Below are 18,590 nucleotides of genomic sequence, written 5' to 3'. Positions count from 1 at the left end.
CATCAGCCTCTTTGCTGAGCTGGAACTTGAGGGGATTCAATATCTTCCTGTTGAGGGCCTAATACGCTCACACAGCTGAAGTGAACCTTCCACTTATGCTTCCTCTTAAGAGAGGTGGTGTGCACGTGAGGAGAATTTCAAAGCTCATTACAATAGCTTGTATGCCTGTAATAATACAGCTGTACTGAAAATGATTTTCTCAGCACAAATCAAGTTAAACCTACAGGACATTCTTTGCTGTTATGAAACCCCTTTGGTAAAAAGAAGTCTTAGCATTTCAGAGAGCGCCATTTAGGTAAAGCTTTCTTTGTAGCAATGAGCATTTGAAGTAGCAATTCATCACATCTACAGCTCTGGAAAAAAGGGCTGGCTCTGGCCAGCAGCTCTGCTAGCACCAAAACCATGCAATTGATACAACATCTGCCCAAGGGGCAGGTTGTGTGAGCTAGAAGCAGAGGTTGAAGAAGAATAAATTAGCGGTTGTAGGGATAGTTTTAAGCCAGTCTTGGTAATACTGCTACAGCATGTACTGCTGTAGATCTGTCAGTGCTAACGCTTATTTTCAATGCTGCTGTTAGTGCCAGAAGGCTTCACAGTTTGGTGAAGCATTTTCAGGATAGGGCCCTTCACTTTTAATCCAGGAGTACCTAAGTTGAGTCTCCTGTGAAATACAGTTGTTAAAGAGAATTGCCTCTCCCATAATTGTTTCAGCCTGATTTAAGGTTTCTCCTATAAAATGTCAGTCATAAATCTGTCAGAATGATCAAATTATTTATGGCACCTTGGGGCCACAGCTTGACTCCATGTTTTATATGGCCGCACAGTAACAGTGGCTATGGTATTTTGAGATTTGGAGAATTTTTACAGGGTAACAGGAAAACATAAAGCTTTTGCAGCATTAACTTTAGCAAAATTCTGGAAAGGAGCATCAATAAAATATAATTTTATCTGTCATCTTATCTTGTCTCTGCTCAGCTACTCTGAATACAGTTCGGGTGTGTCTTGCCTTGTGCCCACTGAATTGAGCTCCCTAGTTTACTTTATCTCCCATAAGGCCATACTGGTTATGCAGTTCCCATGAAGGATTGTGCTAGCAGTGGATAACTTTCTAGCATTGTGTCCAGTCCTATTTCAGATCTTTCAGGTGCTGGAATTGCCATCATTCCTTTGTGAGGACCTTCCAAATGCACTTAGGTTTGCTGGTCAGCATTGCTGCTTTTTGTTTTCCTGGACAGTGTTTGCTTATTGTGTCCCTTAAATCTCTCTTGTATCTCATTATTTGGAGCATTTTCTACTGCTAGACTTCAGTGAGAATAAATCTAACGCATGGTTCGTCTCATCTGTAGTATTGATAGGAGACACCTTCTGTATGACACAAAGGAGAAATCTTTCCTTTGCTGTGTGAATCCAGGTACTCACCAGTAAAGTGGAGATTGTCCTTTTCATTCCTACTAGGAAATAGTGAGCCTCTTGACCTAAATATTGGCAAAGCACTTAATGCAGCAGTAGAATGTGCGCAGATTAGTACCAGTCAAGTCAGTAGTAATGTGTTTAGTCCAGAAGGTGTCAGCATGTGGAATTTATCTTTATTTTTTCCTTCTTACATTCAAGATGTTGGAGCATTTTTTGAAGAGGGAATGTGGCTTCGTTACAACTTCCACTCCCCAGGGACTAGCATGAAGGACTTAGTGAGCCGAACACTTTTGAGTTCTCCAGATACCGAGACCACAGAGCCTGACCTGAACTTGAATAAAGAAGAGCTCAGCTTCAGCTTCAGTACCACCAAGTCCCCTTGTGTTTTATTGTACGTCAGCTCCTACACCCAGGACTTCATGGCTGTGCTTGTCAAGCCGTCTGGTAAGCAGCCTCTCTGGGCTCTCTCTATTGAAAGCACAATTGATGATAACACCGGGTTGACATTCAGCTGAAGATCTGAATGAATGAGAAAGTCTTTTCAGCTTTGTCATGTAAAAATAAAGTACACAGGACCTTAACCTCTGTTCTGCTTGTACTAGATTTTGTACTGGTGTAGTGGGGTTTCATTAGTCAACCCTTCCTCTCAAAGCAAAATGGGGAAAAGAAAACAAACACAGAAAACAAAACCACAAAAAAACAAAACAAAACCCCACCCATAAAAAGCCTACTAAAACAGTCAGGTCCATGCCATGGACTAACATTATGGAGGGAACAAATAGGCATCCACGTATGGGTATCTGAATCACTGAACTCATGGCAGTAGTCAATGGAAAGTGCAGTGTACTGTTCCTTCTGAATATCTGGATACCCACTGAGGTGGCTAAAATATGGATGTAGCATAATATATAAGGTGCTAAAACATTTTGGTGATGGTTGAAGGTTGGATATGGATCGTTTGCTGTTACAGTTTTAAAGCTGTATATGAACTGAATATACTTTGATTCCAAATAGTGCCTTAGTGCCCAGTGAAAATCGTAATTAGGATGATTTTATTACCATTATCTTTTATGGGAGAAGTTAATATGAGTGTTGCACATGCCGCTCATTTTTTTCCCTTCATGGGGAAGAAAGAAGGTGCATGAGAGAAATCCCACATCAAACATCTAAACTATAGTTAGCAAGGGCTAGAGCTGCTCTTCTGGGACAGAGTATTTCTGGGTTTGATGAATAACGGGGTCTGCATTTCCCTTTGCAAACATTCTTCTTTTTAATCAAATATTAAAATCAGTTAAGAAGAGCAGACACTTCAGTTTTGTTTGGAAAAGAAAAATCTGTCTGGCAAAATGTCATGAATATCAATTAACCACTTTTGACTGTACTTTTCTAACACTGTAACCGAAGGTTTTCATTTCACCATATATTATTAAATTTCCATGAAAGTCCAGACGGTCACCTGTCAACAACAATTAAATAAGAAAGCAAGAAAGTCCCTCATGTAGATTATGTGTCAGTGTTCATTTGTTGTGATTTTGCCTTTATTCAGTGCGTATCAATGGTTTATTCTTTCATGCTTTGTCTAACTTCAGAGAATTTTATTGCAGCAAGGATAATAATCTCAACAATAAAGTGGTACTTGATGCGTTCAAATTTGTACGAGTTGTCCATATTGTTCAAGGCACAGCTCTGATTTGTTTGGTTTGCAGTCTTGAGTGTTTGCAAACAGTAGTTTTGAATGCTGGTCATTGGCACACTTCTGGGTTATAAACTAGAAGCAGTTTCCAGCCCAGTAGCTTTATAATCTTAAACACTAGCTCTTCTCTTACTGCAGAGACCAGCTCTGAGAGCAGTTTAGGTGTAGAATGCTAACAGTTGTATGTGAAAACAAAGGGGAAAATAGCTGGTGAATAAAGATCAAAATACCTGAGGGTGCTTTTCACGTTTCTTTCACTAGGGAATCTGCAAATTCGGTACAGCCTTGGAGGCACCAAAGAGCCATATAACATTGATGTCGACCACAGAAACATGGCTAATGGGCAGCCCCATACTGTTAACGTCACACGAAATGGACGGGACATAGTACTGCAGGTAAGTAGTAGATTGTTTGGTTCCATTACCTGTAGCCTGTAACATTTTGTATCTTGGTGGTCTCCATTCCTCTGAAGACATCAGTGCAATTTATGAAGTAAAAAGTACAGTAGATGGGATTCTGCTTGCAGATCACACTCCTAGGAGTTAACAGGAGCTATTCTCTCCCTCTGTTGCAACAAGTTATGTTCTGAAATCCTCATTTTAGCGTGATGACAGCTGGGCTAATACAGGTGTCAGCATAGATGCTTGAGGGCATCAGAGGCATCTGGGCTGATAGATAACATAGGACTGAAGATAAACCTACACCATTCTGGAGCAGCAGCTGGAAGCCAGGAGGCATAACCTACAGCATCTTAAATGGCAGTAAAGCCTGATTTACAGACAACTAAGTATCATGCCTAAGTCCTGACTGTGAAAATGAGAATGTCTTTAAATTTAAATTTACCCTGCATTCCAGTGAAATCAGAAGAGCTGTTCTGCAAAAATGAGCTGATGCTTAAGTGTTTGTGTGACAGGAGTCTGAGACAGAGTAGTATAGAAGGCACATAGCTCTGGCTTATTTAGGTTTTGTTGCAGCACAGGCAGGAACTTCATCTCTCCGTATCTCAGTTTACAAACCTTTGAGATAGCATAATACTATTTAAATAATTGAGGGGAATGCTGAAAGAAACAATGTTCCCAGGCAGCTTTCTCGTGGTGGTTGTTACAGCACTGTTTTCATTCCCTGGTTGTCACATCTGAAAACATGGAGATTGCAGCAGGGAATGAGAACAGTTTTGTTGGCAGGAGGGTCTGGTGGATGGGAGAGATTAATGTGGATTTGATAGTTCATAAGAAGCAAACCAAAGCCAAGAACAAATGAAAAAGTGGAAGTCTCATTAGAAAACAAGCCAAAAGGTGAAGGATGGCAACTGTCACAGTATTATCTACCTAAAGATTAAAATAGACCACTGACAGTTATTGCTTGAACTTATCAAAAGGAAACCTTTTCAGTGCATTACAGTGTTATCAGACTAAGGCGTTTGATACTCAAAATAACACTGGATGCACTGAAATAATTGTCAGAAAATTACTTGCAAAATTCCAGATAATCTAAAAAATATTCAGGTGATACATCTGAACATTTTCCAGGCCTTTGGAGGTTGTGAGGGGTATCAGTTGATATATGCATGTTTCTTGTATGCTGTTTGTTGTGGTTTAAACCGATCCACACAGCTCGTTCACTCACTCCCCCCCCCCCCCCCCTTTTTTCTCCCTCTTTCTTTCTTCCCCCGGCTCCCCGCCTCCGGAGGGATGGGGAGGAGAATTGAGAGAATGTAACTCCCATGGGTTGAAGTAACAGCCCAGTAACTAAGGTATAACACAAACCACTGCTGCTGCCACCGATGATAATATTGATAAGGGAAAATAACAAGAGAAGAGAATATGATACCACCGCCGAATGAGTTCGACCCCCCCGAAGAGACCCCGTGCCCTTCTGGGTAACTCCCCGTTACCTCCCTGGGCATGACATGCTGTGGTATGGAATACCTCTTTGGTCAGTTTGGGTCAGGTGTCCTGTCTCTGCTTCCTCCTGGCCTCCCCTTGTCCCTGGCAGAGCATGAGGCTCACAGAGTCCTTGGCCAGAATAAACATCACTTAACAACAATTAAAAACAATCGGTGTTATCAGCTCTCTGCCCAGGCTGGAAGTCAAAACACAGAGCTTGCACCAGTTACTAAGAAAGAGAAAAATGGCTACTGGTAAACTCAGGACACTGTTGCATTTGGATTTATTTCTCTTATTGCTGTTAGCTTAGGTACAGTTAGGTTCCCTTCTGCTGTTGAATGATTCTGTGTTGTGGAGGTATGGCTTATGGCAGCTGTAAAAGTAAATAAATGATTTTCTTAAGGGATCAGGTGAGATACCTTGCTCAGTTGGAATATATGGACACAGTTAAGTATGCAAGCTTGCATCATCTTACCTACTTTTGGAGCCCAACCCTTTTTTTCCCCCAGTGTTTTGTGAGACCACTGCCTATCTAGGGCTCTGAAGAGACAGAAACATTTTTGTTAGTATTGCTCTGCAGGGGTAAAAATTTCTTAATCTAGTCAGTGTGCTTAAAACGCAGCAGGTTTTGTAATCACAACACTGATACAATTGAGGCTTATTAAATGAGACAATCTGTCTGGTGCACATGGAAGGATAGGGAAAGGAGGGACCCCATACGAAGCAAATCCAGAAATCCTACCCCTCCTGTATCCCGAAACAGAAGTTTTCCATCAAATTTTGTTTGTTCTCCACAAGGAAGTTGATTTTGTTGCCTGTCTGGTTATGTTCTGTAAATGAAAGAACTGTGAGGACCAAAAATGTATCTGTTAAGTAGGTTGTTCACTTGAAAATGAGTCCTGTTTTCAAATATGAACTCTTCATAGTGTCTGAAAATACAGAAGATATAAATGCAATTTCTCTCAGCATCCAGAGGACACTTTATAAAGTATGAGTTTTCTCTTGCAGATCTGAGCAATGAACATTTGAGTAGACTTTTATTTCCTGCTAAATCCTTCTCCAGCCTGATGAGCAGCTGGTTTGCTTGCTTTTAAAGAAGACAGCTTGCTTGCCAGGTGCTGTTGCTCACACTTCCACATCTCTACATGGCATAAAAGTGTCACTACAAGGATTTATTTCTCATCAAAGCTTCAATTCAAGAGCACTCAGTATTTCTGAGATCTTAACAGCAAGTTCATACTTAGAATACCTGTCTTTCTAACTTACTGTAATAACCCTGTGGTGCCAGAGAGATTTAAAAAATCTGCAGCCAGGCAATAAATTGCTGCCATATGAACTATGTGAACCAGTTTTATCATGATTTTCAGGAGTTTCCCTTATGTATAAGTACAGTAAAGGACTCATTAGTGAACTCCGTGAGACCTCACCCAGTGCTGGCAGCACTGATTCCTTACACAAAATCAGAATTACTGTCCCATCAATGAGAATTCGAGGTGAACTGTGAAATAACCATATGCGCAATATTGTATACCCATAAGGTAACAAACAAGCACAAGAACAAATATCTATTGGGAATTGTGTTCATTAGAATGACATCCCTATTCCTCCCATACCAAGACAGTCAAGACTAAAGGTAGGAGCAAAGACTCTGTCAAAAGATTTTTGTATTTCAGTTTTCTGCATTCACTGACATTATTTGACAAATCAGTAATGACTTTTGCATTAAGTAACAAGCTCCCATTTGTGATGCCAGTGATTTCTCAATGTTAAGATTAAGGATACACAGTTGATTTAGGTGTCAGGAAAACAAAATAACAAATTCAGGGGCAAAGATCTGCTCATTTTCTGTAATTTCCATCAGGTGGGTAAAATGAACAATTAATAATTCCTATCTCTTGCCTCTACTAAAATACCAGATACTAGTAACTATGGCACACCTCCAAGGCTGCATTAGTTCACCTGTGGCAAGAAAAAGCCTAGACCAACAGATGGGGAATGTATTATCCCAGAAAATGACATTTCAGGAGCTGAGCTTTAGGTCACAGAGGGCAATTTTTACTTTGTTTGATTTCATTAAAAGGTTTCATGCTTCAGCAGCGTATTTTCCATGTCATAAAAACCAGATCACTCTTTAGCAAGTGTTATGGGTGATTAACGCTGTTCACACACTAGTGAAGTCTTTTAAGAAAGCCAAGGACAAAGACTCCCTAGCAGGGGTTCTGATCCAAAGCAATGAAATCAATGAAGGGTCTTCCATTGACTCCAGCAGGCTTTAAATTGTACTGTAAAGAACTGCAATAGTTGTATCCTAGTGCAGGACTCCTATCTCCTGCTTCTGTGCATGTTCCCAGAGTAAAATAAGGGCTGAATCTGGACCAGAGGCATTTCTGTGATATTACAAAAAGCTGTATCAGCATTTTACAAAGAGAAAGACACAAACCATATGATGCCCTTTAGTGAAATGAAGCTGATAGTCAACAGACCTGGACTGGGCCTCTCAGCTTCTGTACTAAGATCTTGTACATTCTCAATGGATCTCCAATTCTTCACACCTCCTTTAAATCCATTTCTAGGAATGGGCTGAGATGCAGCTTCTAATGCCTTCTTTGTTCCTGAAAAGGATTAGACCTGAGCAACTGCTTCAGAATTCCAGTGGCCCACACCCATCCATATACTTTCAGGACAACTGTGTGCAGCCAGTGCACATCAGATCAGATGACTGTGTGGGATAGCTGATAATTCTTTCTTTCAGGCTTGAGCAACAGGGAGAACTGTGGTAGAGAGGCGATATGCAATACCATATATTAACAGTAGTGATTCCTGACTCCATTCAAAGTGAACTTAATTATGAGGCTTTATGGAAATCCTGGCCTGAACTCAGCTGTTGATAACATTGAGAATAATCCAGAAAATGTATTTCTACAGATGTCCATTTTGCAGCTTCACCAGAAGCAAACATTAGAAACACCCATCTTCTATGGAAAATAGTCCATGAAACGTTTGACCCTTACCCATATGAAGCCAAGAAGAAACAGAATTTTTCTCTTATTTTCATTTTGAACTCTACTGCTTGAAAAGAGATCACATTTGCAAACCCCTAGGTGCATAAAAAATGTAAATCATGCAAAGTTAATTCAGAACAAATCTGAAGTGCAAAATAAAATGGTAAACATAATAGCAGTAAGATAAAACCGGTGAGGTTGAGCAAAGCAGTCTGCATGTAATCCCAAGCTTAAATGCAGTGAATATAGCCACAATTTTTATAATTACAGATTAAATTTGGGTCTCATTAGAAGGAGCATCAACTTTCTCATAGATTCAGTGAGGCTGTGATTTCACCTCCTATCATTATTTTTGCTGTAAAATTGTACCTAACTGTCGTTTTTCATGTACTTTGAAGCCTCAACAGAATATGATCACTCTGTTTGAGCTCTTGCTAAACAGAGACCATAAAATTTCACCAAATGATTTTCTGCAGCTAACCCCAAAAGTAATGATAGCAATATAACACATTTTCTCAAAAGACATTTTATCTAGATTTAAAGACTTCAGATGATAGAAAAGTTACCCTTTCCTTTGGCCATCTCTTCCAGTGGTTAAGTGCCATTCCTATGGAGAATTTGCACCTAATTTAGTTTGAATTCTGCCGACTTCAGCATTTAACTTCAGGATCTTTGTGGATATTCCTGATAGATGAAAGAGTTGTTTGGTGTCAGATGTCATTCCCCTTCACACTTTCTTAGAGATGCTGATTAAAACATCTTTCATCTTGTCTATAAGAAGCTAAATAAGTCGGACTATTTTAGTTTACCATCAGAAGTGTGTCAGTTTTGAGCCATAAAACAGTTTTAGAACTCTTCTCTGAAAACTCTCCCATTGAGTCACATATTGAAAACCTTTACCCTGTGATGCAGAAATGCCTTATTTATTTATTATTTGCTTCATTCTCTGGGCAAACATGCTGCCACAGCATCCTTTGTACACTGCTGTATATTGTCCGGACTCCTGATTCATTTGATATAACTAGCATTGCGCTGACTGGTAGGGAATGGGGAGATACTGTTCATGATTTGAAAGAAAAGAGCTAGACATTATTTACCAGTTCCATACCAGCTGTCATGAGTAAGACGTATTTTAAAGATCCAGGACTTTAACCCCAGGTAAACGTGTAAACCATAGTTAATATCACTGGGACTGTAGCCCTCTGCTTTTTTGCTAATAATCAGGTAATTCTGTTATATTAAAAGCATATTAAATGAATTCCCAAGCAGGTGTTGCTTAACAAAAATTATCACTTGTTCTATTAATAGTAAAAGCCTTCTTGCTGAAATAAAACATTTAAAATCCCTGGAGATAAGCCGTTTCCACTATATTGCCATTCTGCAATGGCAGTGTATTACTCAGAAAGCTAGTGCAACAGAAAGGCAAACCTCATACCATTTGCTAGAGCAGAACCATACATTACATCTGCATGTTTAATGCATTAGCACTCAGTTTACCCACAGCTGCTAAGCTCTTTTCTCAATCAGAAGTCACAAGAAAATGGTTTTTGCTCAGATTTGAAAATATATGTGTTTGCAAAGCTTATATTGATATATTGATCTCATTCCTATAACCCTAAACACCATCTGTCTTCCAGAATATAAATACAGACCCTGATCTTTGCATACTCATATTCCCTCTGACTATAATGAAGTTACTGATGCTGCAGAGGACTAGGTGTTCAATTCTCGAGAGTCTGTAAACAGCAGCAGCATACAGCAGGACAGAATTTAAATCATATGCATCAGAATCAGAAATGACTAATTCACCAATTAATAATTTTCTTATCTGTTTTTTGTGCTCACAGGATGTCCATGATCTCCTAGCAGTTGTGTTGGTTTTATCCTTCACTGAATTTACTCAGCTTCTTTATTTTACAGTGTGACTTACAATCTTTCAGGTAAAGAAAGCAGTTATGCGTAGGCAGGAAGCTCATAAAAGAGCCATTTCTCTTTCCCTTTTGTGCACAGTGGAGCTGGTCAGCAGCATCTGCCAGAAGTCAGCACATGCCCATTGAATCCCAGCTAGCTGAAAGTAAGACAAAATGTTGTCATAAACAAGAACTCCTTTCACCCATCCATAGAGGAGAGGGTGGAGTATCCATACCCTAAAGGTCAGAACATGGAGTCAGGTCTTCCTCTTAGTGGTAGATAGACAGTGGGGAAAACATGATCTGTGGAGCCCCATCACAAGATAGCACCTCGCCTCTGGTTTCATGATCGTAGAACCTGAGCCTGCCACCTTCCCTGTAGCTGATGTAGAAGGGCAGGGACAGATGCTGATGTACATATCTTCACAAAGGTTTTACCCTCTCTCTGCATCAGCTGAGAGAGTTTCAAACCTTGAGGCCTTTTGGAAGAATGTTCTTCTTTACTCTCTGTTCTGTAAAACCACTTCATAAGAGAGGAACTCTTACATATCCATCCTTCTCATATCTTTTCAGTAGTGCCTGTATTGCTGGATTCAGAAGGATTTTTCAGTTGTCTTCTTACAAACTTCGGCTGTATCTAGGCCACATATTGTGATAAGATCCAGAAGTGGAAAGTCTTCCTCAACCTAGACTCCCAAAGGTCTGCAGAGTATATAGCCAGGCTTACCCACCTCACAACATGTGTTACTTAACAGTAGCCTATGTTGAGACTATTTCCTTTTTCCATAGTGTATTTCCAGCACTGAATGTGTGTGTTTTCCTTGGCCTGTATGATTGCCGATTTGGCATCATTTTTTATGGGAATTAGAGAAACAAAGAATGGAAAAATCATTAGAGTCTAAGATTAAGCCTTAAAAAGTCAAACCTTCACATGAAATAGGTGTTTTCCATTATATGGCAGCACATGTTGGACAAATTAATGTCCTGTGAAAGTCATCTTTAGGTACCTGATGTAGATCTCTTTAATTTTAATACCTTGGCATTATATGACCTGCTGTTGCTTCTGTTAACATTTACTGTAATTCATCTATTAAAGAGAGCAATAAAAAGTCAACAGATATGGGAAAGAATCATCAGAATTGTTTCAATAGAAGGCAGACAGACTAAATAGTGTCCTTTTCATTATCAGTGCTCCTGTTACATTTTGCGTTATGTATTTACATTATATTTCAATTTTATCCCAATTTCTGTGGTTTTTTTCAAGTGAGGTAGATTATCCCTGACATTATTTATCAGAGCAACAGCAGCTTCAGGTCCTGCTTATGCAAGCTTATTGCACATTCAAGTTTTTAAACAAAAAAACCCTATATATTTATTTTAATCCTTTCTGCCCTGTATCTATGTTTTTCCTGCATCTATATCCCACATTGATCACAATTCTGATTTAAATCCCTGCAAGAAAGGAACTTTATCAAAAAAGACTGCAATTTGCATTTATTTAAGAGAACAAAATGCAAAAGGCTAAACCAGTGCATTAAACCAGCAAAACAGATTTGGAGTGGCTCCTAAAACAGCCTTTACCCCTATAGAAATTTCATCTGAGCAGCTCAAAAGCACAATGCAAGCCTTAAGTTCGCCTTACATCCTGCTGGTGAGATATGTGCCTCCTCCTGTGTTCCAGATGAGCTGTGGGGCTGCAAGTCTGTGACAGTCTGAGGTAGTAAAACATGCTGGGTTTATGGTCCTGCCTTTTTCTGTGGATCTGCTGTTCATTTACAGCCTCTGGCTTGTCCCTGCTCTGACTCTGGTCTGATCCACACTAACCTGGGTCAAGGACCTTACTTGGCAGAAAAAGATGAGTGAAGCACTAGTGCCACACTAAGGAAGGAGCTGAATTGCAGTAACAGTGGCTTTGGTCAGCCTCAGGAATTACACAGTTGCTACCTGAATCTGCTCCTTTTCTGTTGTATTAAAAAATATGTATTTTCAAATACTAAAAATACTGTTTATAAGTTCTCCCCAAACCTTTCAGCAGGAGAATAACCATGTATATTTCAGCAATAAGAAGTCATAATATCTCGTATTTGATTTTCATAGTCAACTTTCTGCTTTCTCTTACATTACTAATGTGGCCAAAAGAACTCCATGTAAACACCTGCATATCATCTCTTTATTTCCTTGGACTCTCATGCCCAGTCTATTCTAACTTTTTAGGCATTTTTGCACAGGAACCTTCCTTTTGTTATGCAATATTATCGCACTTAGCACAAAAAACCCATGTCCAGGACTAGAGAAGATTCATAATATAAGTGATAAATCATCATCATAATGCAGAAGAGAAGTACTACATTGGTCATGATGATAACACATCCCCTCCTTTATCCCACTATTACTGAAGTCAATAGCAAAGCTGTATTGACTTCAGATGGTATAAGATTAAGCCTTACAGCATTATTATTCCATATAATTCTGAAATTACTTGTCATGAAATGTCTTCAGCATAAGGAAAACCTCAGCTTTATAACAGTATACACACAGCGTCTAGATTGGCAGTGATAGAGATGTAGAAACATCCACAGGGTGAATATAATGTGTGTGTATGTATATATATCTTGTGTGTATATATATACACACATATATCTTTTTACATTTTACATCCAAGACTACTACAGTAACGTAGGCATTATGTTTGCCCTCAGATTGATATGTCTGTTAATCTCAGCAGCCCCGTCAAGATTACTTTTATTATCTAAGTGAACAGTAATTTAAAAGAAATAGCATTTTATTGAACCGCTGCTTAAATCCCAGCAACTTCAGATAAAGACAGTCTGCCTCGGTGTGACGTGACTTGAGAACTGAAACTGCAGGTTCCTCAGCAGCTGCCTCCTACTTTCATCTGTGTAACGCTCAAAGCCGCACTGTGTGTTTTTATTAAGCTCAAACGAAGTTAATGAGTTTTTCAAGAAAAGGAGCTGTAATGAAAAATTTCAATATAATTTTAGAGCTGTAATTTTATACAAATTCCTGACATCGACCTCAGTGTGTGCAGAGGTTCTGTTTAATTTTCATTAAAAAATATCTTTTTTCAGATATTATTTGAAACTAGTAATTCCTTTTTCATTATGTGTCTTCTATTGAACTGATAGCCTAGTGTTTCATACAAAGGCTGCAGGCTGCTTATACTTGAGCACCCACTGGATGGCAGTCACAGACAGCTTTGGAAAGAATTTAGCATTGTCCTTTCCCTCGGTGACCTAAAAAGAAACCCTAGGTTAAGTGCCTCTAAAAAAAGTTTTCTTACAGTAGATAATGCTAGTTTAGAACGACGACAGTAAATGCGAGCAGACATAAATGTCGCTGTTCCCTCACTGTTGTCTTGTGGTGCACCATTTCATTTCAGGTGAGTGGATTAGATAAGGGTCAAGGCTGGCATAGAAAGCAATGCAGGCATTCCCTATGGGAAGAGCTGGCAGTGGAGCAGGAGATGGCTTCTATAACCAGTCAGAAGTGGTCATCCCTACTCATGGTAGGGCCAGGAAATCAGTATCACCAGTTTTTAAATGGAGATTCATTTCAAGCAGGAATCAGAACAACCCAGAAGTTAAGAGTTTTTAAACCTTTAAAACAGTTCATAGCCAAATGCATTCTGAAATCTTTTCTTGACCTTAGTGAGATCTGGAAAATATATGTGAGTAGATAGATTTGGTTATTGATTCAGTACAAAAGGTTGATAATCCTAAGCAGTAAGCTGGCTGTGTCTGTTAGACCCTGCAACATAGCCCAGCGTTAGTCTCCTCGTTGCCATTCCTGTCTCGCACGTGTAGCAGGATCTTTTGCCTCTGCACCATGGTGACATGCTCCACCACACTGAAGCACTAAGGGAGACAAGATCACTGGAAGGGTTTTTTACATTTTTATTCTAATGTGGCCAAGGCCACCACCTACTAAACTGTTTCAGGGTTGCTTCCTAGCAAATAACAGCGTGTTTGATTACCTGAGCTACACACCCAAAGCTTTGGGTGACGGGGTGATATATTAGATATTCTGGGCCCAAATTACAGAGCAACTTAAAAATAAAAACCTAGACCTCAAAGCTTGTGGGCATATGGACAGAAGGCAGCCTTGCAGGGAACCTGTACTGCAGTGAAACAAGCTACAGCTTTACATAGCTAATATACCAACTCTCTTTTAATCCTTTATTGACGATCCTTTCCACGTCCTGAACACTAACTCAAGACAAAGGGAGTTTCACTACACCACGTCTGGCAGAATTTGGTATTCTGTATTTGTGCATTCTGGTGCTCACAGTGATTCATCATTTAAATTGACTTTTCATTTTCAGGTATGTCCTGTAGACCCAATTAGCATTCTTAGATAGATGCTGCCTCCACATTAGGCAGGGATGATGCTGCCTCTACATTAGGCAGGGATGACTTTTTTATTACTTGCTCCTGATAGTTACTCTGATAATGAACACCTGGACCATGGCTACAGATTTAGGACACCCACAATATGTTAATAAATTAAACGTTAGCTTGATAATTATTAGTAGTGATATCTTACCAGAATAATGATGATCTTCTCAAAACCACTGCTCAGATTCCAAGTCATAATAGAAAGAAATATTTAAACATTGCTCCAGATTTATTTTGGAAAAGGAAGAACGTAGAAGTTGATGATGCTGACAGATACCAATGTATGTGGTAGTACACCTTATTATTTTATCAGTTACTTCAGCATATCTTAATATATATATATAACAATACACATAAAATTAGAACCTAGAATATGAGTCCTATGCAATCAGAATGTATCAGAAATAATTCCACTGCAGGTAAAGAAGTTACATGAGGTTAAAGTCTTGGCACGTGAGAGGCTGGAGAGTCAGGGTTTTGTGCATCAGTCTTTTCACCAATCTTTTCCTGAGATGCCTCTCTAAAATCTGTACCTTTAATTTAATAACCATACTGGTAAATACCCTGAAAGCTCTGAGCCATTCTTATATGTCTTGTGAAATAAGAAGGGAATATTTTTCCACCTGATATGCCTGCAGCTCCCATTGACAACAGGTCTGACCCTTGTGATGCTGGATGCTGGAACACTGATTTCCTTTCCACCACGGAAACCAGTAGCAAGCACTAGAGTTTGTACTTAGGACATGCTATGATTGAGGTTGAGATCTGTATTTTAACTCTTTGCATTTGTGGTTTGAAATTCTGTGACTCTTAATTTCAGTTAAAATATGTATTTCTGCTGTTTATTAAAAATCTGAGAAAAGCTGCTCAAGATACCGTGAACAAGCTAGAACTTCTTAGTTTCTGAGTAAGAAGATGGAACTGTGTTTTTTGATATATTTAGCTCGAAAGTCTACAGTTTAAAATTGGAAGATAGCCAGTAATCATGCTAATACACATTTGTGGCCAAATTTTAAATAAACAGTGTGAAAACTAGTTAGCATCAATTAAAAATCATTTGAACAGGAGTATTTGCTAGGCCTCTTTTGTCAGCTGCAGAGAACATTTTCCATCTCTGTCTGTTATGTCGATACATTTCTCTTGTTAGGGTTTTATGGGACAGTATAAGAAAGACAAGACCCCTCTTTTCCATTTATTATAGTGTTTTGAGATGACTGCCTCTACAGATGCATGGGTATGCCATCAGTAGGCTGTCCAAGTACATGGGCTCACAGTACTCCAGGGAATTCAGCCCTTCAGTTCTACACTGTCTGCCATTCATTTACTTTGCTGAATTGAACGTTTGCAGTATCATTAAAGCAAACTAATCCAAGGTAATAACAGTTAGAAATCTGAAATATGGCAAAAAGATACATGAAAAAATGGTACGCCCTTTTGTGTTGTGGTTTCTCCAGAATTACTTCTGCAGCCTATGATACCCTGCAAAGTCTTAAATCTCATATATGAGTCTCTGTCCTAGTTTGTGCCAAGGTAAGGCCAGAGTAAAATAAACAGCTATTGTTCTGCCCTCTTTAAGCTTGTGTAATAAACCCATAAAGCTGAGAAAATAAATAACTGCAAAGATAAAAATTCACCCCAATTACCTTTACCAAGTGTGAGCTTTAAAACTCTATTGAGCCTCACAGAACTATCTTAATAGTGCCGGTACTAAGCACAGTATTATGAATGTATTTCATTCCTCTCTCTTCACATCTTTCTGTTAAATAGTTAAAAAACAGGAAAATATATGCTAATTTAATGTTGTGTCATATCGGGGCAATATGAGTTTCCTATATATTAGAGATTTAGCTAAATTAATTATTCTTGAATTTATCTTTCGGGTTTCATTAATTGTCATCACAATGAAATAACATTTTCAATAAGAAAATAATAAAATGTAAGGTACAAGAAAGTATGTCTTGGTAATTTATGACTTTCCCAAGAGAAAAGGAAAATGTCCAACACATGCATTGGTCTCAAACTCTCAGCTATGTAAATCTAGCTTCAGCAATAACATAGGTCCTAAATGGAAATCTTACATTAAAACAGTAAGCTGGTTTAGTGTTGATGCTGTTGGGTTTATTAGCTGAAGTGATTCTACAGCAACCAGAACAAACGTCCAATATAGGTATTTTCCAGGCCTTGGGAACTGTGGAGATATGGAAGGAAGGGTATTCTCTGTTGTTTTCCCTTTGTCAAAATGAAAGCAGAGCATATCAGAGAGAGTTGTAAGTGGTGGCATAAACTCCATTAAAGTAGACTGGATTCGGTAGCACTGTAAGAAGGCAGATCTGTTCTAAACACTCATCATTTTCTTTTCTCTTTCCCCAGCTTGATCACTATCCTCCAACAAGTTACAGCCTGCCAGCAGCATCTGATATTCAGTTCAATTCCCCAAAGGCGCTATTCCTAGGAAAAGTTATAGGTAAGATTTCACTTTATACTCGGGACAGTGATGTGTGCTGTGTTTGCAGCAGGACACTTGCTGCACATTCTTGACTGGAAGGTGGTAATATTGGAGTTACACCTAAAAAAAGGGTTATGTGCACCTTGTCACATAGGCTGACATGCACACAAATATGTGATTGTCCGTCCAGTGCATGGGAAAGATCTGAGCAAAGAGATACTTGTAACATCGTGTTTGTAAAGTTCCATTACCCCTCTCCGTGTCACATGGAGGGAATACAAGGAAATCATTGAGACCACTACAGATATTTGGTATCAGTACAGATACTGAAGTTACTTTGAATCTTACCATTCACTGTGAAGTTATCGTATGTTTTTTATAATCCACGCAGTCAGTGTTCTTATGAACAAAGTGCATCTCCTTGCGGCATAACTGACCCTCATCAGCCTGGCAAAACCACTGCTTTGTCATTGTGAGGCCCAGCAGGAAGGTCCTTTGGAAGTCTGTAACACCTACAGCAACTCTCATCTATACATTTTCCATCCCTTTTATGGACCTCATTGTTATTTCCCAGGGCAGCAGCTTCCTGGCCAACTCCCCAGCTGCACTCATGACAATGCAGATCTATCTTAAACTGCCTTGGCCTCACTTTTTGGTCGTCCTAATTTCCGCTGCTGAATTTTTCCCCTACTGGCATTTTACATGAGTTCCCAGGGTCACTCACTTCAGGAATCAATTATTCTCCTGACGTTTACAGCTTTGAAGGAGGGCTTTTTTCCCTTCTCAGAGATAAGGGGGTATTAATATTATTTCCTCTAGTGCTTTGTACAGGGATGTGGTTGCTTGAACTGCAGTGGAAGGTTTAATCCAGAAAATTGCAAACTTGTCTTTGCTTAGTGTTGTGAGACAGTAATCCATGAAGCCCACGCACTGATTATTGAAGTGAAAAAGCAATTGACCCCATAGCTAATGCGACTGTGTGAAGATACACTTTTCCATTTGTTTCATTTTTTAAATTTAACATGCTGAACTTCCATGAAATAGGAAATGAAAAGCCTTTGAAATGGTTGGCTAGCAAGAGAGACAGGAACTATTTTCTGGTACTCTCCAAATCAGTTCTATAGACAGTACAAAAGACAGTGAGGTCTGATTATGGTGGATCTCTGTAAACTGGTTGCATTCCTGCCTCACCTCACTGAATTAAGGCAATTGGACTGGTGCTGACTCTGCCTCAGCCATTAATTGAAAGTGAGGAGACAGAGGGCTTTAGGAAGAGCATTCAGCATCTGGAATAACTCTGCAGGCAAGTAATGTGGCTCGGCTCTCCCCTGCCAGGTGATGGTGAGCGAAATATATCAGCTGAAGGGTGTTGCAGTGTCCATCTCCTATAGTGGACTAATTGCTAGAGAGGTTGTGTTTCCTTTGATGTGGCAGCATGTGTCTGAGAAACTACCTGATACGGCAGTACTGCCTCCACAGCTCAACCCTGTGAATAAGCTTGACTGTTTTGACTGGTTGTTTGCAGGCAGTGCTTTGGAGGAGGCTGAGTGAGGAGTGTGAGAGAGAGAAAATGGAGATAGGCATACAACAGAGACCAGACTGCAGCACAAGAGATAAATAAGAAGGAAGGGAAAGAAAAGGACAACTAAAACGTGGAAGAAAACAGTGCACTGTACACTGTGGTGTGAAAAGCAAGAATGGGAGAAACAGAAATTGAAAAAGAAAGCAGGAAATACCTTTTAGACTATGCTCATTTAAAATACCCTCAGTGCAGACAGAGCTCTGCAGGGAATCTGCTTCTTAATCCTCTGAATTGCTGAGCTGG

General features: G+C 39.4%; 1 protein-coding gene across 1 annotated transcript in view; it reads left to right on the top strand.

The window, feature by feature from the left end:
• CNTNAP2 (contactin associated protein 2) overlaps window positions 1–18,590 on the top strand; it is a 1,034,819-nt gene that overhangs the window by 966,737 nt on the left and 49,492 nt on the right. The window contains exons 19-21 of the mRNA XM_065665653.1: window positions 1,612–1,857; window positions 3,368–3,501; window positions 16,690–16,783. Coding sequence (XP_065521725.1) covers window positions 1,612–1,857; window positions 3,368–3,501; window positions 16,690–16,783 — 474 coding nt within the window. The remainder of the gene's footprint in view (window positions 1–1,611; window positions 1,858–3,367; window positions 3,502–16,689; window positions 16,784–18,590) is intronic.

The sequence above is a fragment of the Lathamus discolor genome, chromosome 2 (genome assembly GCF_037157495.1).
Source record: "Lathamus discolor isolate bLatDis1 chromosome 2, bLatDis1.hap1, whole genome shotgun sequence".
NCBI lineage: Eukaryota > Metazoa > Chordata > Aves > Psittaciformes > Psittacidae > Lathamus > Lathamus discolor.
The sequence above is the reverse complement of the archived record's forward strand: the minus strand, read 5'-3'. Positions and strand labels throughout refer to the sequence as shown.